The sequence below is a fragment of the Sphaeramia orbicularis genome, chromosome 14 (genome assembly GCF_902148855.1).
Source record: "Sphaeramia orbicularis chromosome 14, fSphaOr1.1, whole genome shotgun sequence".
Taxonomy (NCBI): Eukaryota; Metazoa; Chordata; class Actinopteri; order Kurtiformes; family Apogonidae; genus Sphaeramia; species Sphaeramia orbicularis.
The window spans coordinates 27,232,781-27,259,960 of NC_043970.1; the positions used below are offsets into that span (position 1 = coordinate 27,232,781).

Here is a 27,180-nt window from a genome sequence, read left to right on the forward strand (position 1 = left end):
TGAGGTTTCAAAAATAATTTATTTGTAATAAATTAAACATTTTAACAACATAAATCCACATCTTCATTTTGCAGCCATGTTCTGTTTCACATTCAAAGCCATATAGTATGTGCATTTAGACAGTGCAGTGCCTTTGTTCATTTCTTCATTATCTGATTGGATTTATTTTGTAAAGCACATATTGCATGTTCTTCAAAGTTAGTACTGATGGTTCCATCATTGTAATCTCTTCAAATAACTTGAACTTCAGTGAAGCAAAATAAACCTGAGAGAAGGTTTATTTTGCTTGTTTGGTTGTTTTTTGGTTTTTTTTTTTTTTTTTTTTTCCGACATACTATCATTAAGACAATAACTTTAATTATTCTAAATGCTGTCTATAAAAACACAAATGCCAATGTAACTATATATATATTTTTTGATTATTTTTGCAGTTTGAGGATGCATCCACTCTTTAGTGTGAATCAATCTGGTCAAAAGGATGAAAATATGTACTCTACCTTATAGACTCTAACAATTGCTTAAACTGACAGTGATATAAACCACCTTTAAATAAACTTTAAAGAGAAATGTTTTCATTTCCACTGCAGACCATCTTTAATCATTTCAGTTTCTCCGATCTGGACAATACCGTGACTTGCCTGAGGTTTGACACAGCTGAAAAACCCGAATCATTATTCTCCTAAACAAAAGGGTTGTTTTTGTTTTAGTCTAGTTCCATTTATAATTTAACAACATACCAGCATTTGCTGCTTGTGACTTTGTCTGCAACCCATACAGTGAATTTCACATGAAATCACGATATTGCTCAACAGTAATGAACAGTTATTGCAAGGATGAAGTGAAGTGTCTCATAGTGTGTTTAGATCTTTTAAGTATTTTGGAACCAGAGGAGAACATCTGTTAATTTAAGATATTGTAAAGTATGAATTCACTGTTTTTCTTTAAAGTTTATAGATCTATAAATTCAGCCTTTTCTGCATTAAAAAAAAGGATAATTATTTTTACTCGTTAGGAAAACATGGTTGAATTAAGTAAGAAGAAACAAACTGAAATGAATTCTATGGTCTAAAACAATAAATATATAATTTGTTTTTGTTTTAGATACAACATTGAACAACAGTCTAAAACCAATGTACGTACAAGCAGTTATGTACTGACATTACTAGATTAAAATGATGTTTTAACTTACTTAAACAAGCTATTTAAAATGGCTCTGCAAGGAAATACACTCAGCAATGTCTCTTATTTTACAGTGTAATGCAGCAGTGATGACTCATTTCGAGGGCAAAAGAAATAGCACTTACAAAGTACCACATAATAATAAATTATTATCATACAACTTAAGAATTTTACATCTTCTGTAAAAAAAAAAAAAAAACCAAACAAACAAAGCAAAACCAGAAAGTGCAATAAACAGTATCATACTGGCATTTTATATTATTAAACAGTTTCAGAGTGTTTTCATGATTGATCATAATCAACATCCACCATAGTGTTTAAACAGGGCCCAAAGAGTTTCTTTGTATTTATTCCCTTGTTCTCACCAAGCAGCAAACTTCTCCTTGATAGAAATAGTTTTTATAAACACATGAATGAAGCATGACTTCTGCCCTGAAGATGCAATAAATTGTCTACAGAGGAAAGTCCTCTCAGAGGTATCTTCCTTTCAAGATGTACAGGTGACAACCCTCCGGGGGTGTCTGTTCTGCCACAGTATGGATTCTTATGAAGGCTTAGTTGTTCCTCTGCCACCCATAACAGAAACTTTACAATGACTCTGAAGGTCATGGTGACCCATGTCCCACCCTAGACATGATAGTCAGTTATCCAATGAACTCGCTCCTCCATTGGCAGCAGAGGTTTTGCCTTTTGATTTGCCAGATGAACGGAAAGAGAAGCGTTTGATGAGACGCCGGGAGAAGCTGCCAGACTTCTTACGGCTGCTGGCTGCAACAGCAACAAAGTTATTGCCCATGTTTGAGATGTCTTCATGGGACTGGCTGAAGCAGGACTCCTTCTCTCTGTGTTTTCTGCGGAATAGCAGCTTTGTTCCACTCTGAAGAAAACCCACTGCAGGAAGCACAGAGAATATTACACATTAACAGCTTAACAAAACAGCAATGTTGAAAATTCTTTTTTGTTATTATCAAGTCCAGTCACAACCACTCTGATTTGGTTATGTATACTACAGCCTGCTGCTTATACTGCTGCTTATGCACCACCACTTTAACTGTTACTGTTGCTGCATACTGTGAAATTTTGTACATATTAAGAATTTATTTTATTATTTTTCATCTTTAATTTGTTTTGTTTTTTTGCATAAGTTTTATGGTAGTTTTATTCTACCCAACTTACTGCTTATATATGCTATTTTAGATTTATTCTTTATCCTCTTACGCTACAAACCGAGACCTGGGTAACTACTTTTTGTTCTATCATGTACTATTGACTGAATGACAATAAAACTGTGTCCGAGTCTGAGTTTGAATATGGACACTAGGGGGCAGTAGCGTCACTTTGTAGATGCATTATGTCTGTTAATGGACATAATTATTTAAGGTTGAAAATATTCTTAGCATTTCAAATATATCCATATCCCACAAACCAAAAATCATCTAAGATCTGTATGTAAATGCATGCTTTAACGACAACTAACTATTGTTTTTTACAGGATTTTACTAAAGGATGCTGGCATGAACTGAAACTCTATCCTCAGTGACTTCAGCTCACAGAACAAACTGCTCTGAAATTAAATAGAGTTAATTCAGACTGAGAACTGTGTTACCTTTATGGTCCTTGAGGCTTCGTGTTTCCAAGGCACCGGTGGAGCCCGTGTCTGATTCCACATCGTCCACAGATGGACGCTCTGACACATCTGATGGTGTGGTCTCATCAGCGTCCTGGTGATGCCCTGCACCATAATGGTTGCCATGCATGGCTGCATCCATAGCTGCGGCGTAACCACTCGATAATGCACAGTCATCTTCTGAGAGTGGAACCTGAAGAATATTCAATTGTATCAAATCATGTCCTGCTACAAAGGTTACATAGCTAAATTATTAACTTAGTTAAAGGTGATTAAGGTGTGTTACTACAGAAACTCAAAACTTAAACCCCTTCTAATGATCAAATATCACAAAACCTGTACTTAGAGTGTTGTACAAGGTTTCAAATGAGGCCTTTTGTACTCTTTACTCTTCTCCTCACATTCAAGATAAATCAGGTCAAAAGACTTGCTCTGCTATAATGTGGCCCAATGGGAGGCTATGACTGTGAACTAAATTTAGATAAGCCATTTCACCTGGCTCCATCTCACTGTACATCAGATTCATACAAATTACTCAAAAGAGTTTGGGATTTTTTTTTCCTCTTTTTGATTTTACAATAGATAGACACATTCAGATCACTCCATTTGATGATGTTTTCTTCTCTGACCTTTGACACGCCTGAGATGATCAGTGTACTCCTTTTTGTGGGTGTCTTGCGTGCTGCTTTGGAGGCGGACTCTGTCAGTTGTCGAATGGCAGTATCAGCTACAGGGTCCAGGCCATTAGAGAGACGACTGCCTTCTGAACAACAAGAACACAAATATGGACATAAGCATTATTTAAAGGGGTCATATTTTGCTAAACCCACTAGTATTAGTCTAGTCTTTGGTACATTTATTTGTGTATTTGTGGACCCTAATAGTTCATAAAGTTTGAATTTGAACCCTCCAGGTGCTTAAAAGCTATCTATATTCATTTTGGCAAAAATCGAGTGGATTTCTACAACCTGTTTTAGTTCCTTCTTAATTTGTTATGTCTATAACTAGTTACGTCATGACATTTGCACATATAAGGTCAAGACTTCCGACAAACATTTCTCCGAGTGTGCCCTAACTGTTTGTCCACAGGAGCAGTTGTAATCCATACTGAAAATATGTCCAAACTTCAAGCCGATTACCTAAAATGTTCAGTTGTTGGTTGATTGGAACAGAGCAGCACAGCCAACAACCTGGAGGGGATGGGGTGTGAAGTGGCTCATGTGCATTTAAAGGGCCAGCGCTGAAAACGACCTTTCTTGTGTCATTATTCAGAAATAGGATTGAAGATGGACCTGTGGAGTTTAATTAATGAAGAATTCAGAACCAATAATAGCATTTACAGTTTATGTAGACCACAGGGAAATGTTTTAAAATGCATAATTCCATTTAAAAAAGCAAATTATCACTCCTTTAAAATACAATATACCTGTAGGAATATCCAAAAGACAACAAATGCTTGAATTAATTTTGTTGTAATCCAAATCAAACAATACAATAATAATAATTTTCTGATAACTGTTTAATTCACAATCTAGTGATGTCTAAATGCAACATTGTAAGTTCAAGTATAAAATTCATAAAAACACATTATAGTTTCTGAGTGTATAGAAGACATGGTATCTCATGGTGTCATTTGAGCAGGAGAACCTGTACAAAGAGGGCATATTGCATAATATCAAGTGCATTCCTGTAATCTCATGTCGTGTCTCACAGCTGCTTGGTGCTTATCCTATTTTGCATCTGTTATGCAAAACAGTAAGTGTGGCATTTCACTCTAGAACTCACTGCTGGGATTTGGGCTTATGTTGCCTCTGCCATCAGACAGAATGGTGGGTTTCTTCTCTGTCACCTCTACTTTGGACGGAGACCGCATAGGAGATTCACCTGAAAGCCACAAAAAGCACAAACATTCATGCCATTCTGTGTCATCGTTAATGGTTTATGTCTTCTTCACTCTACATGTAAACCAATGTTATATGGTCATTTGAACTGTAATGTACCAGGACTGTGGTCCAGTTTGAGTCGAGACTGGATGGTGGTGACAGTGGTCACAATGGTTCCGTCTGGCATTATGGTTCGGTCCACGTCAACTTTTTTAGTAGGGGTGAGTGAGGAGCGAAGCGGCAAAGCATTGTGACTGCGAGGCTCTTCTGTTTCCACATAAAGCAGCTGAAGGAGTCGAAAGATACAAAAATAATCTTATTGCTTTATCAGTTCAGGTAGAATGTAGTGAGAGGGTACAGGAGATGTTATCTTGTTCAGGGAATGTGTTGTATGTATGAAATGTGGGCTGTTGTCTTTGTGGTCTCTTGAAAACAGCTAGGAAATATGCAGATTTGAAGAGGCTAAGAAACAAAACATGTTGGCTGCTGAAAAGGCTACAGGAGCTTTGAAACAGCTATTATAGGAATGACAATGCACTTTTGTCTGCTGTTATACAACACGCCCTCTCCTTTTGTTGTTTATGTTTGTTTCACTCCATCTTTTTTGATGTTGGAAAACTGATGTAACTGTATTCTTCAAAGCTTAAGACTTGCTTTTATGAGCGCTGCATCAGAGCTGTCACTCACCTCTGCAGTGACCGTGGCGTTTGGAGCCAAGCCGTAGCCAGGGCTTATTGACAGTGTATGCTGACCTGTAGGAACTTTGCTCTGGAGGTCCAAGGCTATGGAGGCGTGTCCAGGCAGGAATTCTTTGGAAAAAACAAAGACTAAATCTGAACATTTACATATAAACAGCATAAAAATGTAGCTCTTCACCTATAATAGGGGCATCTTCGCATATTTTATGCATCTCAAAATGCTAACAAAGACCATTAGACCTAGCCTGCCAACAGTGCATTTTAGGTGTTAATGATTTTGCCTCAGCATTCTAAACATTCCTGCTGAGCAGGTTTCTGAACAGCAGCCAATAGTAAATTGCTAGTGAGCAGTGTCTTACGTTCCCTTTTCCCATTTCGCTCCAGAAGTCTTATTCTCAGCTCTTTGGATTCTGGGCCCAGCTCCCTTTAACACAAGAAACACATGATTTACCACAGTATTGAATGAAAAAATGTGATTTCATTCCAAGATAAATTTAAATCATGTAATCATGTATGTGCACAATTTGTCTGTCACTTTATCATGTTTACAGTGAATTTCTACACATTTCCTCCAGTCATGCTGATGTTTGATTTGTTAGAAAGAGAGAACCTATGTACTGTGTATATACTTTTAATCATAACAATTAAAGATGCAGTCTTACAGTGTGATTTCTTCACTCCACTCCAGTGAGGTGTTTGGATTAGTGGGCAAAGATAGGAAGTGAGTTGTTCTCTCTGTGGATGGTTGATCCAGGCTGAGGACACAGCAGATCTCTCCTGATCTAGACCACTGACCTGTAAACCCACAGTGATGCACTGAGACCTGGTGATCAGCAGGAATCAGGAAGGAAAGCATCTGAGACTGTGGCAAAATGACTGACCTTTACTTAAGGTCACCCTGAGCTGCCGAAGCATGAGTCGCCGCACTAGGACACTCTGGGATACTGAGTTCAATCCCAATGATAAATGGTCCATGGAGCTCTGTGAACATGAAGTAAAATATATTTTTAAACCTATTTATGAAATAGCATCAAGTCTTAACATTTTAATCACTGTATGATATAATATCACACCGCAGACAGTCTGTCTAAAAGTTAAGAGAAAACACTAAAACAGACTGTGCAGCTCACCGAAGAACTTGACACACAGGTCTTGAGGTTGAGGACCATGGCTGGTTGAGTGCTGAACAAGGTGTCCTCGATCAGTCCCTTTATCATGTCGAGGTCTGCCTCACCCTCAGTGCTCTGAGATCAACAAGAGGAAAAAACTCCTTAGCAAGAAGCCAATAAGTGTAATATGTCATAGTAGGAAAGGTCAATAAACTGAATACAAACTTGGGCCTATGATCAATTTAATTTACAATAACGTATCATCTTCCTTCTAATAATATCCAAGAGGAACAAAAGGGTTGCACATGTTTAATGTTTATGTTCTCACCTGTCTCTGCACTTTGCATGGAGACACATTCAGAGTAAAGGATGGCTGCCTCAAAAGAGTCCAGGACATCAGCAGTCCCTCGTCTTCCACTTCCTCCAGACACACCACCACCTGATGGAGGTGCACAGCAAAACATTGGAGAATACACAGACACGAAAGCTGAAAACCAGTGAGTAGTGATTCCTCTAAAACTAAATAATATGGACATACAGTGTAAGAAGAATTAATTTGAAATAATTACAAATTATGAGGGTTTGTGGTAACAAAAGAACCTAGAGACTACTGACTATGTAAATGTGCAGTAAATAAATCGATGTTTCACTAAAGTGCTTTGCAGAGAATGGTTTAATATCAAAACTGTTTTCCTCATTGCAACAGGATGGCTGTATTCGCATAATGTGTAATTTGCACATTTGAATAACAATGCAAATGAAGCATTAGCATTCTCATTTGTTTTAAAGACACGTCGTCACATGGTCAAATTGGTGAGCCACTGTACCTTTGCCACCATAGGTGCTATAGTGATCTGATAGGTGTCCATAGAAACAGTAGCTGGCGACTGCTGGGTGACATTCACGGGAAATGTCACTGTGTCCACCTGACACTTACAGTGTAAAATCTGAAAAATAAGGACAAGTGGGAGAAAAGACTGACAGCTGACCCTCCTGTTCAAAAAGGCTTTTTAGTCTCCCACCTGACCCAGGACCACCACAGACTGATTACACTCTATGTATTCATCATAACGTACTCCATGTGTCATCCCCCCCCCCAGTCTCTCTATATCTCTATCGCTCTCTCTTTTCTCCTCCTTTACTCTCTCTCTCTCTCTTTAACCCCAACTGGTCAAGGCAGACAGCCATCCTTCAGGAGTCTGGGTCTGCTCCAGGTTTCTGCCCGTTAAAGGGAAGTTTTTCCTCGCCACTGTCACCAATCACAAGTGTTTGCCCCTGAAGGATTCTGTTGGGTCTCTGTAAACTTAATTTGATTCTGATTTGAATTGATAAAGCACTTTGTGACTCTGTCTGTGAAAAGTGCTCTATAAATAAAATTTACTTTACTTACTTTACTTTACAGCTGTTTTATCAACACAATCTATTCATTACATAAGATGCATGTACATTTTTCTAATCATTTCATGACCACTTAAGTTCACAAAGTTATTACATCTACAGTTCACATCAGAGCACTAAAATGATCAAGGATTTGCAATGAAGTGTATCAATGCTCAGACAAACAAAGGAGTTCTTGCATATCAAATTAAACATGAAGGTCACTTTAAAGTGACTTCACTTACCATACGATGTGCTGATTGGTCAGTGCAGGTCACACTATCTATGGCAGAGGAAATGTTTAACTGGAGACTGTTGTCAAAAATGATCTGGATGGAGCTCTGGAAGAGACAGAAAGACAGACAAAAACCAAAAAAATGTTACATAATAACATTATCTGAAATAGGTAAGACAGCAGTGGAGCAACAGTCCCTCAGATCGATACTAACTGTTGTTTTTGTGCATATAACTGAACTATTTCATCGTTTTCATCAGTACAAAGCAGTGCTTAAACATAAAAATGCACAGTTAACTGTATTAAGATGTATGTAGTTAAAAGGAGGAGGCAAAAACACCTAAATCTCCCTCTAGTGGCCGGTTGTGGTATTCTTCAAATACACATCCATTGACACTAAAGGTATTTTCTGTTTTGAGCAGGATTTGATCTGGCTAATTTGTGCTCAATTGTCAATTCCTGATAACTTTGTTTTTAATAAAAATGGGTGATTAACAGCCTACAAAAACTAGTCACTGTGACTGAGATATCTCTAAAATACACATCCTGGATCTAAATTGGGTCACAGAAGCTACATAGCAGCTTTTTGGGTTCAGATCTACATATTGGCATTGTCCGTCCATCTATGGTTTTTGCAAGAAAAACAAAACACAACCCTTTAACAAACAACCTGAAAGAGCCAAAAGTATTAATTTTTAATTATCTCATGGGTTCTAATGTTTACCACTGTTAGATGAATGTGACAAAACCATAAATGCCACGCCAGAAACTAACAAGCAGGCAAGGTGTATTTTCCCATACAGCCATAAAGATGCTGTTGCCAACACACATAACATTCTGGTCTTCACAATGCCTGGCAAAGCAAAGTACTGGTTTAAGCCCAGGCAGCCATGTGTACACTCTGATGAATTTTGCCAGAAGTAATTGGCATAAAAGTAGCAACATATGTTTGACCAAAGGGTGGTACACTGAAGTTATTATGAAATATTTTATAATCACTGAAGTGGAAGATCAGCTTTTATTAGATGTATTTTTTCATTCTGCTCAGACTTTCCTGTGTCTCCAGCTTACTACTTCATCCATTATCGACACTGCATCAGTCTGTGCTTAGTCACGCTATTCCTGCCTGTTCACTGGACTTGGAAGACACCCTTAAGTAGAGGAATTAATATCTCAGTTGAAGCAGAAGAGTCTACAAAACCATGGGAACGCCAGTGACCTCATATCAGTATGTGTGCCAGAGGATCTGTTTCACTGGACAGCTTTAACTGGCTCAGGAGATGCAAAGAAGAGAAAACAAATCCCCTATTGTCAGGGCATATGTTCCTCTAGGTCTAAGTCCAATCTGTATTGAGCGCAACAGAAGGGGGCGGGGCAGAGGTGAGACGATGATATAACAAAGTTTGTGGCGCGTGTGTACATGTGTGAAGCACATAGTCAGTGCTCCAGCCAGAGGGGCAGGGAGCCAAGTGCAATGCTGCAGGCTTACGTAGGTTCCCTGGACAAACACTGCAGTCACATGACCCCACCGTACAACTGGATGAGTTCACTCTGGTTGGCTGGAGCTGCAAACTGCTCAGTCACCCAACCATTCATTACATCCAAAGTCCAGAACAAATATGATGTGATGTGGCTCGGATTGGGTGTGACTAATAATAGATGTGTAAAACTAAAGGTCAGAACAGTCAAACACCAGTGGAGTCTTCATAATTAAAACTAATTAGAATCAGTAGCATTGTATGATGTGAGCAAATCCACTTAAATGTCAGTGATTTTGGGATTCTATCATATAAAATTAAACAGGAAAAAAAAGGGCAGCATAATTTTTGTAATTGGATAATTCTCAGATACAAGCAGGGCTCAATGTAGGCTATGGGAAGTCACACTGAACTTACACCCGTAGGGTTTAGTCTAACATGTTGATGCATCATGAAAAGAAACTGAAAACCTTTTATTTTCTCAAATTACTTTAGGATGCACATAAACAAAAGATGGCCAAGATGTGCCAATCAAAGGTTTGCATGTGCCTGAAATAATTTTATACCATTGTTAACCTTAAGACTGTTGTTTCTGATATTTTTTTGTGAATACAAGTTGACAACATTGTTTTATTAAGAGTTAATTTTCCACTTCAGGATTTACCACAATGCCACACTGGGTATTCATAGTAAAGGCATAGTTATCATTCACCTTTAGAAACTAAATGCTTTTACAATTTATGATTTGTTTATTATGCAGGGAGTTTACCTAGACATTTTGCATGGACTGGCTTCCTGTGCAGCCATCTGGTGCACTCTGTGGTGTTGTGTATCCTCTGGGCCACAAATCTCATTTTATCTGGATCCACAAGCAGCGCAAACAGCATAACCATGATTTGTCCTTGTAAACCACTACAGGTCAAGTAAGCATATACATGGAAGGTATTTCTGGAAAGAGACAGGTCCTGCGGACATCTATGGTGTCACTTCAGGTTTGTCAGCATCACCCCCTTTGGGTTCTGCTGGCCGAACGCCTCTGAAAAGCATGTGGGTCAACCAGAAATACACTCGTCCTGTGGCGTTTGTTGACCCTCATCTTCCTTTTCTGCCTTTATTTGCAGTGTAATGTGTTTGTGGTTTAAAGTTTGTGGTGGAAAAAAAACTTCTCAAGCAGTTATTTTTCTCTTTGAGAAAATAATAAACCATACAGTCTTCTGGGGTTTTTTTGGATTTTACACAAATATGTGAATTTAATATATTTTTCCTGAATACAGTTATTAAAATGACTATATGTAGTTGTGTATGTATGTTCTCATTCATCCAGGTCATTGTTCATCCTTAGTGGTTCAGCTGGACTGGGCTTTAGCTGACTGGCCACAAGCTACTGTGAAGGCGCTGTGTCCAGTGTCATCTTTGCATTTGTTAGCAATTTCTTCAAACATCTTCTCTGACAAAACAACTGGTCAGATTCATTTCAAATTTTATATCTCGCTTCCTTAGAGCAATGTCTACAAAGTTTGTTCACAGTTTTGAGAAATTTTGATTTTTGAATTTTTGACAAATGTTTGAAATATTAAAAATCTACTAATAATGGTACAGTATTTTAATAATATTAAAAATATTAATAATGATCCATATTTTGATGGCTTATGACATGGAAATGGTCAGAGATATCAATACAGTTACTATTGAGCACTGATTGGAAGTCATTTATGGACTTTCATTTAATTTGTTGAGTTCTCCTCCAGTGAGAGTACCACCCACTTCTACTGGGAGATTGATCTGCTGCATCAAGACCAAAGGACTCTAACATAGCAGCAGAACCCAACAAACTCGCAAATTCAAGTTGTTACGTTGAACCTTGATAGAACATGCAGATGAGTACAGGGCCATTGGTCCTATTTTTGTACTTGAAAACATTCATATCTCATCCAGGAAACTTCACCGGTTCTATTTGATGGTGGGAGAAAGCAGACTTATGAACCTGTATGAGGAGTGGTCTGTGCAGGTTGTATTTTCCTTATGTTAATGACCCTAAGGGGTGATTGAGTTTCAGGGTCATTGATAAAGGGTGGGTCATTGTCTAAGTACTTTGAGAGGGTGACTTGGTTCTTCTCAGGTGAGTCCAGGTGTGAAAGGTTGCTTGTTGAGAATTGTTTGGGTGCGTTGTTTAAGGCTGTTGTAAGATTTTTGTAATTTCTTTGACAACACCACAGGTTTATAAACCGGCAAATAGAACCGATGAAGTCTATGGGACTGACACATAAAATAACCAGCTATGAGGAAGACTTGATGATATCATAATACAGACATGTGCTTTCACTCTGCTGTTGAGAATTTAGAATATAAATACTACATATAACCGCCTTAAACATAATCTCTCTCTGATATAAAATCATCTTCATTGTTATTTCATCTGATCCATTTTTGTTTAATGGTATCTCTGAAGATACCAAAAATCTCAATCATGTGTCTATAAGCTGTTGTAAGTTCAACTTTACAACTCAAAGCCAAAAATTGAAGGTGATACAAAAAAATAATAGCATCAAATGAATACAACCATCATGCTGCAACTAGGTGACCTTGTTATGTGAAATACTGACTGAATACTTAAAATACATTTACTCAGATAACAATACTTCTACTTTTCTGTTTCTATAATAAAATGCAATAAGATAGAACTGAACTGCTATAGTGAGTTTTAAAAGGACTGTATAAAATATTTATCTCTAACACAGTTTAACCTGACAAAGGCTCAGGTACTCTATGAAAATGATAAAACTAATAATGTGTGAATAAAGCTCTGAGTCAAAGGAGCAGCTGAGGAGATAAATGTCTGCCATGAAAACTAGTAGGATACTGAATGTTCACTGTGAAAGTGAAAGTGGCTGTTGAGTTTGAATGTCATCAACCACTGTGACTGACAGATAAAGAGGTTAGTTTCCTGTGCTATCATAGCAAATGAGCACTGAGTGTTTAACGTCCCCTGTCGTTAAGAAGGAACCTACTTGAGCATAATCACAGGGCATTAATCATCTACCAGCAGCTCACAGTCAGAGAGGGAAAGAAGTGAACCGTGGCCTTGGGCTAATCATCAGACTCTTTTTAATTGCAGATCTTGAATGGACAGGGAGCTTCCTTCCTCGCAGATGCACACTCTATATTCTCTATTAGTCCTCCTCCACCCAGTCAAATCAGTGGCGATGGTTTAACACCATGTGTCAGTTGCAGATGTGCACAACGCTTTGATTCTCAGGTCTGCAGAGGTTGGCCAGTCTGGTTCTCCAAACCACTTCCACAAACTAATCCAGTATTTCTGAATACAGACATCTGAATAGCTTCATGTCAACTTTTTCCACCGAGGCAAGATTATATCCAGAGGCTCCTTCAGTACTACTTCAGTAGACAGACATGTTACAACTGACTCATGAAACAAGCTGCATCATGGGATTACTGTCCAAAGACAAAGAGAGAAGACAAACCAACAGACATATGCTATTGAGGTCATCCGAGCGGAGATGAAATGCAAAAATTATGTATTGTATTATATGTCAACATAATTACTATGTATTTTTAATCAAAGTGGCTACTGACACAGTACTGTGGCACAAAATATCAGTTTGTCCATTACCACAAAGCCAATCAGCGCCCTCATTATAACATGTATAGACTGGTAACTTGTTACATCCTGAAAAGTACCCAGGCAATATAGCAAATAGGTCAGGCTTAGAGACAGTGGAGATTTACCTCAGTTGGTAATGTTTGTGGCTGCAACACAGAACACTTGGGTTTGATTCCCGGTCGAAATAATATTTTTTCTGCAGATTTTCAAATGAGGGGGGCACGGCGCCAAGGGTGCAGGTAGGTAAAATCAACATAATGCAACATATAGAGCATTTACAACAATAATTCCTATTCTATACTATATACTATCACTAATTTGTCATTTCTTCCATCAATTGCCACAGTACTGTGGTAGCAAAATGCACAAAACAATGCACTGAAATATACACCATATATCACCACAGTACTGTGGCAACAAGAGGCGAATGAGTTCATGTAACAGTATCCATGATTAGCTGTAGTACAAATGCTAACATTTGATTGGCTCTGTGGCAACAGACAAACCCATATTTTGTGGCACAGTACTGTGGTAGTAGCCATTGCCATTTCTAATTGCTATATTTTTACAAGATATCATTCATTTAGCCTCATCACTGACCCATACATCTCGCTCACTGCAGACAAGCACATATGAATGTTTATGAGCAAAAGCATTAACATCAGTTCTTATACAAATGAAAAATCCTCCGGCTATATCCTTGAATTAGAACCACAAATGTAGAGGGAGAGGGGTGGGTGGGGGCTTCTTATAGCAGCCCTGTCACAGTAGACTGAAGGTGAACTTGTTGAAGCATCTGCAAACCTTGAGAAGAACCCAGCTGCAAATGCTCAACCCCCGTCCCTGCACCCATTAGTCTATTTTTGTCTTGTCTACATAAGACCAACAACATGCACCATTATCTCCCTGCTTCATCACAGAACCGCTGTTTTTGCTGAGCTCATAAACTCTCAGCAGATCACCTATGTAGTGGTAAAGCCAGCACACTCCCATATCACCCTTCAGTGTGAGGCAGTATCCTATTTTCTGAGAGGCTGGTGCGTTCTTGTTTCCACCACAATATCAGATATGGCAACAACAAACGAATGCCCAGCCCAAACAGTGATTCATGAGCCATCGACCGTTCGTTCGTTGCTGTAGACTAAATTCACATAAGACCCCAGTGAGAATTCAGCCGACTGAGTCATTTTTTCCGTTTTGTTGTGTTCAGAGGTCAGGGTCGAGTTTCCCCTCAGGAGGGAGTGCCATGGTATGAGCACACATTGTGGCTGCACTTAAAATTTGTGAGACAGCATGAGCTTCTGGGCCAGCAGCGTTTATATGTGACCACTTCTGGATTAACGTCACTCGCAGCTACAAGAAGCATATCAGGCTAAGAGAAAGACAGTCAACACTGATTTAAGAAATGGATATGACCCAAAGCTGCAGATGTAATGGGGCAGTGATGCAAAAACTGCACATCCGCTATAATGGGGGTACAGCTCTACCAAATGCCTTTTGTCACTGGTAGGAGGAATAAGCTGCAGCATTCCTTGACTTTAAGGTGATCTTACATGGTCTGAGGAGGATTGATTGAGCCAGTCATAAGACAAAGAACGTGTTCGGGCTGAAAATAACATTGTGTGAAAAAAAAAAAAAATACAATGATCGGTACAGATGGGCATGTTTTTACAGGCAGTGGTGAGGAAATCAAACATCATCCAATAACACCAGTTTGAGTAGTATATCCTTCAATGTGGGGTCTCTCATCCATTGGAGCTCTTTGTCATCGTAGCTTTTCATTTAATACAGGTTCAGGAGGATATCTCTACTGCTCCGCTGTTTAGATATTTTAAGATCATTTTACCACCTAAATTTAACACCAACCTCATGGTGATGCAGGCAAAAGTATGAAGGAAATAATGGAAAAGTGTGGGCTTATAGCCGTTCATTTAGGGCGGGGCAATATATTAAAAAAAACTGATTAATCAAGGTTTTCCTTCCTGAAAATTAGTACAAAATGAACCTAAATCAAGACTATTCCTCTAGAGATTTTTCTCGCTCAACCAAAATTCCAAATGCAGTGTTTGCTACTTGTAATATATTAATTGTGGATGTGTTAATCCAGACGTACATGGCATATAGTTTAGTAAAGGAAGAGTATTGATGAATTAAAATATGCCTTGAGTTCATGTAGCCTGAAAACAGCCAGTTAAAAGTGTAAATCAATGAAACTATATTTAATTTTTGGCTGTATCACTCAGCCCTACCACTGTCCGTTGTATCTTCTAGTAAATAAGTATTCATTGTTTTAACTATTATTATTTATTAATGTGGGAGTTCAAACCTGTAACTCCCATCATCCTCAGCTTGAAGGATTTCTGGCACAAACAGCCGTGATGTTCATGTACATTGGCTGGAATTAACCCACTTGTATTTGTATTTATTTCTAATGCCTCTTATTACCTCGGCTACATTGAGCACATATGCAGATCTTTCCCAGAGCAGCTGCTGCAAACGTCTGCTATAATCCTGAAACTGGCAACACAATTTGACAAATTGTCTCTATGTGTCAGAGATCTGTGTTGTAAACATTAAAATAGGCCAGTCTTCTATGCTTTATGTGTGGTTCTTTTATACTTAAGTGCATCATAAAGCGTCTATCGGTGTACAGGGAAACCGTCTAGGTGTTTAAGAGTTTAAATGATCACTTCATCTGCTTTTATTTTGCTAATACCCTAAATGCATTCCCATAACTCTATGCATATTATATGATACATGTTCAATGAGTTAAAATGACATTTGCCCTTCCTGTAGTTTTGAGCCATCATTAGTTTGTTAGTTTTATGTTTTCTTTCATTAACCCATAAAGACCTAAACCCCCACCGGTGACCAAAAGCATCAACTGAATTAAAATGCTTAATATCTGCTGAACCATTAATCCTATCAATACATGTAAATATTTGGTGTAAAATGCAGTTTGTCATCTTTTCATGGTCATCAGATATGACCCATTTTGATGTTCAGAGGCTCCGTTGTGAACATAGAAACACCGTCATCTTCTACAACATTGATTCACCGGTAAAACCCATGTAGTTAGATCAATGACAGTGGATGGACGCACTTGCTTTATATGCAGTTGATGATACATTTGACTGAAAAACTCACTTTTTTCAGTTTTTGTCTGTTTTGATACAACAACCTTTGAATTAACTCTGACTTTTCATGAACATGTAAATTAAATAAAGGAAATGAAATATAGGAAAATACATGATTTACAGTAAAAAATGAAAAATACAGAGGATAATATTATAACAAATGGTGATAAATCACTTAAGAAGGGTTAACTAGAGAGAAAATTTTATTTGGGATCTTCCACAAAACAAGCACTGGGTCTTTATGGGTTGAAGCTGATCAATGTATTAATTCAGGTTTTTGTTAATAAAATTCAGTACTTACAAGCTTTTTCATCATATTCAATACTTTTAAAACCTTGCATCTACCCTGATGCTGAAGAGCAAAGCAAAGACTGCAATAACTGTGGAATGCGGTTTTCCTGTGTTGCAATATATACTGCAATATTCATTTAGATGCACAATGATAGGGTTTTCTATCCACAATGACCACTTCTAAATGTATTAATTAAGGGTTGCCTATAACTTTTATGAGTAACAGAAGTAGGTCAAATTAATTATTAGGAAACAATTTTAACATGAAAAGAAATGTGGCTCTTCCTCCTGATAGATGATAGGAGGCCAGAGGGGAAAACTATAGCCACATGGACTCAATCATCTTGTTTTATTTGGATACATTTCAACATTATTATTTAAAGACTTCTGTCAGCAGCAATCTTAAACTCTGTAGAAGTGCTTAGGTTAATGCTATAAAGGATTTGCGTGCTAATCCCCACACGATGACACTGACGCTGTATCTTCGTGGTGCCATGTTCCTTCGGGGGAGCTCATGTTTTGTCTGATGCAGAAACATAATCATGAAATGCAAGGTGAAGGAGAACGTGAGTCTTCTGTACCATACATGGGGCTGGCTGCTGTAGTGTCCATTTCTGTTTGTGTCCACAGCAACATGCCCGGCAGGTGAAAGGTACTTTGTGTATTTGAAAGGCAAAGAATGTGAAATGACTGGTTCGTGGCTACTCAATACCAGCCCTATCTCTCTGAGCAGGTTTTTCAAATGAGTGCTTTGAGTTAAAGGTTAAAGTCAGAACATGTTACAACTAAGACTTAAAGCAGTGGTTTCCAACCTTTTTTGGCTCGTGACCCCATTTTAACATCACAAATTTCTGCCAACCCCAGACATTCAAAACTGAGACATTTTTTGCTAATATTAATTTGTTTTTGATCATGTAATAGCTTGTTATATGTTTCAAATAAAGGTAAATTTTAGATGATATTTAGTCTATATAATGTATATTATTATGGACGGAGGCAGAAAAGCCAGGTGTAGATTACTGTACAAAGTGAGAATTTTATTTTCCTTGGTCAGGATATGTACAGTCAGTCCAGCTTATATTTAAAAGGCTGACAATTAATACTGAACAAACAATAACTCAAACTATGAATTATGAAAGAGCTGCAGCATCTGAAACCGACCACAATGAACATTTGAAAGATAAACAGTACCACAGTGCTTCAGTTTCAGCTTCACAGTTTGTCATGTCTTTTATGGATTGTAATTGTATCTGTCCACTCACCATATATTTTTTTATTAGCAAGTTTTTTAAAATTATTTTTATACATTACTAGAAATTTCAGGCAACCTCATTTGAATTCCAGGTGACCCCATGTGGGGTCCCGACCCCAAGGTTGAAAAACACTGACTTAAAGAGTCTAAAACAAATATACAGACCTAACTCAAAAATCACTGCAGACCTCCGCCATGGCAGATCAGTGCCCCCCCTCCATCACCACTAAAATTTAATCATTTGTTCCATGTGCCAGTATCAACATTTCCTGAAATTTTCAGCCAAATCCGTCCATAACTTTTTGAGTAACCTTGCACACGGACAGACAGACAGACAAACCAACGCCGGCAAAAACATAACCTCCTTGGCGGAGGTAACTAGTTATCGCTGCATACATTGTGTATGAGTAGTATAAATAAACTATTGCAGGGCATGGCTGAGAATTGAAATCTCAGTTGTGAACAAAGTGTGACTCGCAAACTAACAAGTGATTTACATATGCCCCAGACACATTTGGAATAACAGACAGCTCTGCCCCCAGACACAATAACAAGCAGATATTTTATTGTGATGAGTGAGCTCAGGGAAGCTTTGGCTCAAGCTCAGACGTCACAAAAAAAACACTCACACACACACACACACACACACACACCATGCAGACATAGTCAGACATGGACAGCTTGTCTATATGTCTCCTCCTACACTGATGTGTTTGCCCAGTCTGGAAAACTATCACACAGCAAACATCACAGAGGAGCTGGGATTACTGCTTCAAAACAGCAATTATATATTCAGTTTGGTTTTTCCGTATGAACTTAAATATCATAAAACACTCACTTCAGGTATGAGCTGGCTCATAAATGTTTGCTCAGAAGTTTAGACATATCAACTTACTTTGTAAAACTCTTTATGAGGGGCTGCCTCTAGTTTCTAAGCCATGTGATGTTTTTAGCGCATTCTGAGAATCTTTAGAGGGAGTTACTGTTTCTAGCCATAACAGACTAACTGTGCTATGAGCCACTACAGCTAGCTTTTTTCGTGATTTATTTTCCTTGATTGCACATGAGATTTACAGCGTGTTTGTCCTCTTTAACCCATGAAGACCCAGTGTTACTTTTCCAGCAGTTCCCAAATGAATTTTTCTCTCCATTTTACCTGTCTTAAGCAATTTATCACCATTTATTATAATATTATCCTCTGTATTTTGCGTTTCCTCATTAAAATCAGGTATTTTCCCAGATTTAACTTATTGGTCATGTAGATCTTCATAAAAGCTAAAATTAAAGTTGTCATAATATGAAAAACAGAGAAAAATGCAGAAAATGACTTTTTCAACAAAATTCATCATTAATTGAACATAAACCTAGTGTCTCCTTCCGCTGTCATTGATCCAACCCCATGGGTTTTACTGGTGAATCAACGTTGTCAAAGATGACGGTGTTTCCACGTTCACTACAGAGCCTCTGAACGTCCAAATGGGTCATATCTGATGACCATGAAAAGATGAATAACTGTATTTTATACCAAATATTTACATGTATTGATAGGATTAATGACTCAGAAGTTATTAAACATTTTATATTGGTAGATGATTTTGGTTGCTAGTGGTTGTTTGGGTCTTTATGGGTTAAACTCTATCGAACAAACTCCCACTGAACACTTCACAGGTTCAGCCAAGTGTCGTTGAGTTTCTTGGTAACTGAGTTCCAAGAGGGTCAAAGTGGATGGACCTCCATATATAACGGTATGCGGTTATTAACGGTTCCTAAGAATCACCTCCTTTTAACCGTTTACAATAGTTCATCAGGGCTAACGCTGCATACCAAAACAGAAGTGGTATGTGTAGAAAACAGGTGTGACCATGCAGAGATCACATGAGTTAACATGACCGTGAACTAACCATATTACTCCATCTCTGGGAGTTCGTCTTAGTTTGTGTTCTTGTTACCATCGACTACAAGTACTTGTGCTTTTCCCACACTTCCCACTGTTAAGCTGTGGAATCACTTTCACTGGGTCAACAACTAGCAGAGTAAAATGCATAGCAGTGCTGTGATACGTGACAATCAACTGCGAGGTTTACAGCTTCTATTATAGCATTAGGGTCCATTATTAATGCCCAACAGTGAGAGAGCCACACTGAGGGGTAAAAATTTATATGGAAATAGTCATAGAATAAAGCAGGGGTATTCCAATCCGGTCCTCGAGGGCCGGTATCCTGCATGTTGTAGATAATTCCCTCTTCCAGTACACCTGGTTCAACTAATGATCAGCTCATCATCATGCTCTGCAGAAGCCTGATAACTATGTAATGGCTTCCAGGTGTGTTGGAAGCAGGGTTCAGACACATTTTTCATTGTCAAATTCAAGCATTTTTAATGGTCATTTTCAAATTTTTCCAGCACAGCACTGAGGCAAAATACATATTTACAGGATTACATACACTCATGATTATTTTTTTCACTTTATATCACAATGATGTACATTGTATTATGCTATAAACATCCAAAATGATGTTTCATAAAAGCAAAAAGTTTAGAGATTAAACGAGAACAAAGTTTTATCCAAAAAAAAATGGAAGCCACTTGGCATTCTTCAGATACACACGCACCACAACAAAGATGAACCCATTAAGACCCAAACAGCCACCAGTGACCAAAGCCATCTACTGAACTAAAATGTTTATGACATCTGGATTACTAATCCTATCAATACATGTACATAATTGGTGTAAAATACAGTTTGTCATCTTTTCATGGTCATCAGATATGACCCATTTGGATGTTCAGAGGCTCTGTAGTTACCATGGAAACACCGTCATCTTCTACAACATTGATTCGCCAGTAAAACCCATGGAGTTTGACAAATGACAGAAGTATGCTTGTTTTTATGTTCAGTCATTGATATCCTTGCTGAAAAAGTCACTTTTTCTTCAGTTTTTTTCTGTTGTAAAATAATAAACTTTGAATTTACTTTAAGTTTTAATGAATGTCTACATGATCAGTAAATTCAATAAAGGGAAAAATACTTGATTTACACTGAAAAATGCTAAATACAGAGGATAATATTGCATTAAATGGTGATAAATCACTTAAGAAAGGTTAAATGGACAGAAAAATTCATTTAGGAACTGACACAAAAGTAGCCCTGGGTCCTTATGGGTTAGGATAAACATGTACTTGAAGTCGATCTGAGAACACCTGTAACCTGGCAGAGTTAATATTAAAAATAAATAAATAAATCACATCACTACGTTAGAATTGCAAGCACTTACACTCAAATTCAAGCACATTTCAGACCCTGAAAACACAATAATGAAATTCAAGCATTTTCAAGGATTTCAAGCACCAGTACAAACCCTGTGGAAGAGGGAAATATCTAAAACATGCAGGATAACATGCCCTTGAGGACCGGATTTGAATACCCCTGGAATAAAGAAAGAACTATGCTGACAATCTATGTTTTGGTGTCATCTCCAGACATCCTGCTTGCAGAGTTGAAAAGAACAGGGACTTCATGGAACATTTATATGCTCTTCATTGACGCAGAATTGTATCTTTGAAAAGCTGCAAAGTTTTTTTTTTTTTTTTAAACAAATATGCATGCATCTTGTTGTTACACTTGAGCATTTCTAATAAAAACACATTAAAATCACCAAAATCATCCCATTCATTTCTATGTGGGCAGATTTTACCAAAAAATTATCATAAGCAAATTGTGACTGTTCTTGTCCAAAATGTCCAAAAGTAGCTCTGTAATAATTTTCAGGTTCCTTTATTATATGGGTTTTATCTACCAGTCCCTGTGGCCTGTGAATCACAAGGTCAGTTTTGGATACCGGTCCTCAATTTTCAGCACAAGATCACTTTGACATAGTGATAAACTGCTGTGATGTCATAAACACAATTCACAGTTTAAAGTGTTTCTGAAGAGTTGGTTATAAAAACAGATGTAATGGTAATTCATGTGCCTGGAAAACAACAAATGTATCTTTTGGGTCTTAAATTGAAAAAGTTTGGGAACACTTGATCTGTATACTTCAATATATGTTCAGTAGGACTTTGCAGATTTTGTGCACTTCACTGGTAGCATTTGAGTGTGTGGTATTTAGTGATATCTAGTGATGGATGCAGGTTACAACCAACTGAACAACTCCGGTTTAACCCTCCCCATTGGAGGCTGCAAGAAAGGCACAATTAATTATTACATCTAGTGAAAGTTTTTCACTTTCTGGGATATTTTGTCAGCAGGAGTTTAGAAAGTAACACTGCACACTCAGATATATAGTAGGGGATGGCGGTGAACCTTAACATGGGATGTCACCTCTTATAAATGGAAAAATGACAAATGGAAGTCTGTTCTGCCCAGTAGAAATATGGCGGCACAACACTGTAAACTCCATGAATGGCAACTAACTCCATCTGTCATTTTCTTGGGATTATACCCTGATGAAAATATAATTATACATTTCAGCAATTAGACAATCATACATGTATACACAGTGCACCATTACTTGTATTACTTGCTTTTACTTGAATTTTTAAAAATATGTTAGGTCCATAGGTGTTTGCATTATGTAGTGAATTTTAAAATGAACCACTACCTCCTCTGTCTGCTATTACCACTGAAAAGAAACGAGCGGATAAATCAGGTCAATTAGAAAAGCTGGTCAGTGTGACGTGTTAATACCTGAACTCATTACTATTCATGAGTGAGGCCACGCCCACAGAATTCATCTAGCTCAGTGACAGTTTTTGTATACAGTAAGCTGGGGTGCCGTAAAGGGGGGGTGAACATGACAAATTCATGGGGCCTAGCATTCCTGGGGGGCCCATAGGGCAGTGAAGGGGGCCCAATGCATACAAGTTAGAAGTTGTGATGTACATGTTAAGTTTCATTTTCGGTTTCCGCCAGTTCCTCTACTTATTGCTCAGGGTAAAGGATGCTAAAAAGCCAGGCTTTTATTGGCTAGCTGTTAGCCAATCAGAGTCAAGCAGATTAGCATGTTGAATATTGATGAGAAGTGGCGCCAATTGAGCTGAGTCTTCCAGCAGGCTTTCTATACCATGTTAGAATGGCTAGAAACTTGGTAACCAAAGCATTTTTTCCACAAAAAATGTTACAGTCCATGGTAGAACTTTAGACATTACCACAAAAGTAACTAGAAGAGCACTCGGAGAGCATAGACCTCTGCCAAGGCAGATCAGCCCCCCCCCCGGTCACCACAAAAATTTTATCATTTGTTCCTTGCGCCAGTCTCAACATTTTCTGAAAATTTCATCAAAATCCTTCCATAACTTTCTGAATTATCTTGCTAACAGACAAACTAGAAAAGCACTCAGAGAGCGCAGACCTCTGCCATAACTTTTTGAGTTATTTTGCACACGGATAGACAGACAGACAGACAAACCAATGCTGGCAAAAACATAATCTCCTTGGCCTAGGTAACAAACAAACAGACAAACCCTGATGAAAACATAACCTCCGTGGTGGAGGTAATGAAATACATGTGACAGGGCACCTTTAAATAAGACTCCTAAAAAGTCAAACTTAGGAACAGTATCTACAGGGTCTACACAAAGAATCACCTGGACAACCTGTTACAAACAGGTTGTCCAGGTGATTCTTTGTGAACTACCTTTTTGGCATGACCCCTTGGTTGAAGTGCCACTTGAATGTGCAGCTTGTTATCAAACATTTACCAGCTAATCTCCCTGTTAGGCTCAACAAGCACCAGGTACGTCTTTTCAAGTCTGCAAAAGTCTTTCCTCCAACATCTGAGGGGAGGTGTTTAATCAGCTGAGGTGAGGCAACCCTTATGAATCAGAAGTGGGTGCTGCTTGTTGTATGTGCTCACACTGGATTGATCTGACCCCTTTAAGCTCCCCTGCCAACTCATCTGTCTCTCAACACACAGCGTTTCCAAGCAGGGGGGCAGAGGATCCAGCTCCTCTTCCAGTGCTCAAAGGAAACATCTGACTGTGTCTCAGACTTTGATTTGCATGGATCAAAGTCAGTCTTTAAAAGGCGAAAGAGACCTTTAGAAATTTACGATAAGCCTCTGACACATGGCTGACTACCAACTGTCTGCTATACTGACCACAGTGAGCTTTAGCTGCCTTTTTACTGTGGCTGCACTCGACGCACACACACTTTTCTTTGGCATTTGATAAAATGTCATTCCTTTACACGGGGGCTGATTGCTTCATTATGACTTGATTCAGTTTTTTCACCCTTCACAGCAGGGGTTATTAGCTGCAGGTAATGCAGCTTTTCTTCTTTTATCTTAAACCCATCTATTTTTCCCCACTGAGTGAAACTCTATTTTTACAAAGTGTGGGTGTTATGCTGGTCTTGCCTCTCAGCTCTTATGTGCATTGAATCAGAGCTGTTATGCAAGGCTCTGCCCCATCCTCTTCCCGATGAGAGACACTCTAACTCCCACACCTCCACCTTTCTGCCTACACACTCTTCCAGTACACACAAAGTCTATCAGCCTGCACTAAACAGTGAATGCCTCTGCTTAGTGGAGCGACTTTAAACGTCCATTTGTGTACACTGTGTTAATAATGTTTGCCAAATGACTTCTACATTTCCTCCCATTAAAAAGATCTCAAAATATCATCTTACCCCCTGTCTGCAGGCTTGTTCATTCAGGGCTTTGACCCAAGTTCTCTGCCAGTGCTCTCTGAAGGACTTGAAGGAGAACAGAGAGGTCAACAAGCCTTTAACTCCAGCCTCAGATGCAGATCGTCCATCCCGGCCAGAGCGCAGGTTCATGAGGAAGCCCCACACACCTCCTGACTGCTTCTGCTGTGTCTGTGTGGGGAAAAAGTGCTGCCAGGCTGTTTCTTTCCTGTGCTGCGTGGCTGTCTTCTTGGCTCTCCAAAGCCGCAGGACAGTCAGGGAGTACTGGAAGAGCCATGCCAGCACGATGAGTAAGGAGGCGAGGAAGAGAGCCACCAGGCACAGCCACCCCAATTCCTGGAGCTCCATCAGCATCTCCTGGAGCCTCTCATATCATCAAATGGAAATAGCAGGACTGTCAGTCACAGCAGGTCAGCCCCCTTCAGCCTGTGAATGGCAGCAAAAAGACTGTGATGCATGGGGTAAGAAAACATCTGATCACACAACACATGAAAATATCATCTTACATATTCATTTGCATGTTTTAGGTCATATTAAACACACTAAGTATGAAGGAGGAGGCTGAGAACTGAAACTGCGTTACTTGAATACATTATCAGGTCGATGCAGCGCAGGTTGAGCCAAACTCAACATCGACATTTTCATCAGTGGAATAAAAACACATCCTACCTGTTCTCAACTTAATCGGACCGAGCTGCGGGTTGCAACGAATTCAAAGCAGGGAATCGGTAACATGAAGCTGGTTTCTTCATGGCGATGTGCAGCACTGCCCACAACAACAAACGTGTTAGTCCCATCTCCGAGTCATCAGCGATGTTTTCATTGATTCCCTTTTCGCTGTCACTTATCGATTCCAAAACAGAGGCTGGAGCTGTGCGTTAATGCATTACAGGCTCTGATAGGTTTCAAATCTGCGCCGATCGTACCCTCCTACCTCTGTCACCTCACAACCACAGACTGCTGACAACACTGACGCTCCGACACTGACCTACAGGAGCCGTCAGAGGGCGCTGCAGGGGCGGACACCACCGGAGACCACTGGAGGCAGGAGGAAGAAATAGACACAGCCTTCAAAATAAAAGCCCGATGTGGGGGAAAAAAAGCAAAGAGGATAGATAGATAGATAGATAGATAGATAGATAGATAGATAGATAGATAGATAGATAGATAGATAGATAGATAGATAGATAGATAGATAGATAGATAGATAGATAGATAGATAGATAGATAGATAGATAGATAGATAGATAGATAGATAGATATTCAAGTATTCAGCTTTACATACAGCACAAGAAGACAAAAACAGACAGACCAAAAACACAACACAACAGTGGGTTAGTACCAGGTTAACATTAAGGTTAGTATATATACTCTAAAAGACACTTGCTAAATAACTAAAGAACTACCTCTAAAAGAGCTTCATGTACAATACTGTAAATAAAGACTTTTGTTGTATTTACATATTTCAGGACAGCGATATAAAGTGAAACAGTGAAAAATAAAGTGTAGCAGTGATCTAAAGTGAATCAGTGATTTAAGTGTAACAGTTATTTAAGTGATCTACGGTGGTTCGAAAAGTAGATGTAGTCCAACTACATAAGGTGCTTGGATATTTTAAAGTCTCTTCGTATCAGTCCTGATGTGGTCATGTCTGAGACTGAGACCGAGACCCCCCCGACCACTCAGTGATGAGTTGTACAGTCTGATGGCCAGGGGGATGAAAGAGTTCCTGAGCCTGCTAGTGGAGCAGGTCAGAGACAGCAACCTGGAGCTGAACACACTCCTCTGCCTGATCACAGTCCTGTGCAGAGGATGCTGGAGGTTGTCCAGGATGGACAGAATCTTCTCCAGGGTCCTTCTCTTTGCTACTGACACCAGGGAGACTAGCTCTGTGCCCACCACTGAGCCAGTGGTGGGCATGTGACATGATGATTTACGGTGGAATTGAAGTACAACGCGTGTTACAATGTATCTCATTCAGGTGCACGAGTATAAATGACAACAATAAATGTATTTAGAGCGTAAAAACATGCTTATTTTGTGGAATAATAGAGTCAGTACTAGTTACAGCCTCCTAAGACCCAGCAAAGTAAATGTTTTGGCTTTTTTTTACATTGAATAATTGTCTTGTTTGGAAAAAGCATAATGTAACAGTTTTTCAGATACAATTTTTATTTTTATTTTATTTTTTTATGGAATGTCCTTTGCGGTGGACAGGATTTTTTTTTTTCTAAGTAAGCTGTGAAACTCTTGTCCCCTACATATCAAATCAAATCAAATTTTATTTATATAGTGCCAAATCATAACAAAAGTTATCCCATGACACTTTACATATAGAGTTGGTCAAAACCAGACTTTAAGCCAATTTACAGAAACCCAACAGAATCCTCCAGGAGCAAACACTTGTGACTGGTGACAGTGGCGAGGAAAAACTTCCCCTTAACGGGTAGAAACCTCGAGCAGAACCAGACTCCTGGAGGATGGCTGTCTACCTTGACCGGTTGGGGTTAAAGAGAGAGAGTAAAGGAGGAGAAAAGAAAAAGCGATAGAGATGGAGAGAGATTGGGGAGAAGGGGGGAAGTAGGGGAAGACACATGGATGCAGTTGATGCACAGGTAACTGAACTAGAACATCTACAGAACT

The 27,180-nt window shown here is 38.8% G+C and overlaps 1 protein-coding gene across 2 annotated transcripts; it reads right to left on the reverse strand.

The window, feature by feature from the left end:
• On the reverse strand, positions 1-25,506 carry c2cd2l (c2cd2 like). Of its 2 annotated transcripts, none has more exons than XM_030154223.1 (15): positions 25,207-25,506; positions 24,520-24,963; positions 8,119-8,214; positions 7,324-7,443; positions 6,825-6,935; positions 6,518-6,631; positions 6,269-6,368; positions 6,050-6,182; positions 5,747-5,811; positions 5,377-5,498; positions 4,807-4,975; positions 4,595-4,690; positions 3,436-3,569; positions 2,786-2,999; positions 1-2,070 (listed from the first exon to the last, which is right to left on the reverse strand). In XM_030154223.1, exons 2-15 carry the CDS (start codon positions 24,889-24,891, stop codon positions 1,820-1,822), a joined length of 2,097 nt encoding a protein of 698 aa, XP_030010083.1. In that variant the 5' UTR covers positions 24,892-24,963; positions 25,207-25,506; the 3' UTR covers positions 1-1,819. The 2 variants fall into 2 exon arrangements, with proteins under 2 accessions (XP_030010083.1, XP_030010082.1); XM_030154222.1 differs by having other exon boundaries at positions 4,592-4,690.
• Between the last annotated feature and the right edge of the window lie 1,674 nt (positions 25,507-27,180).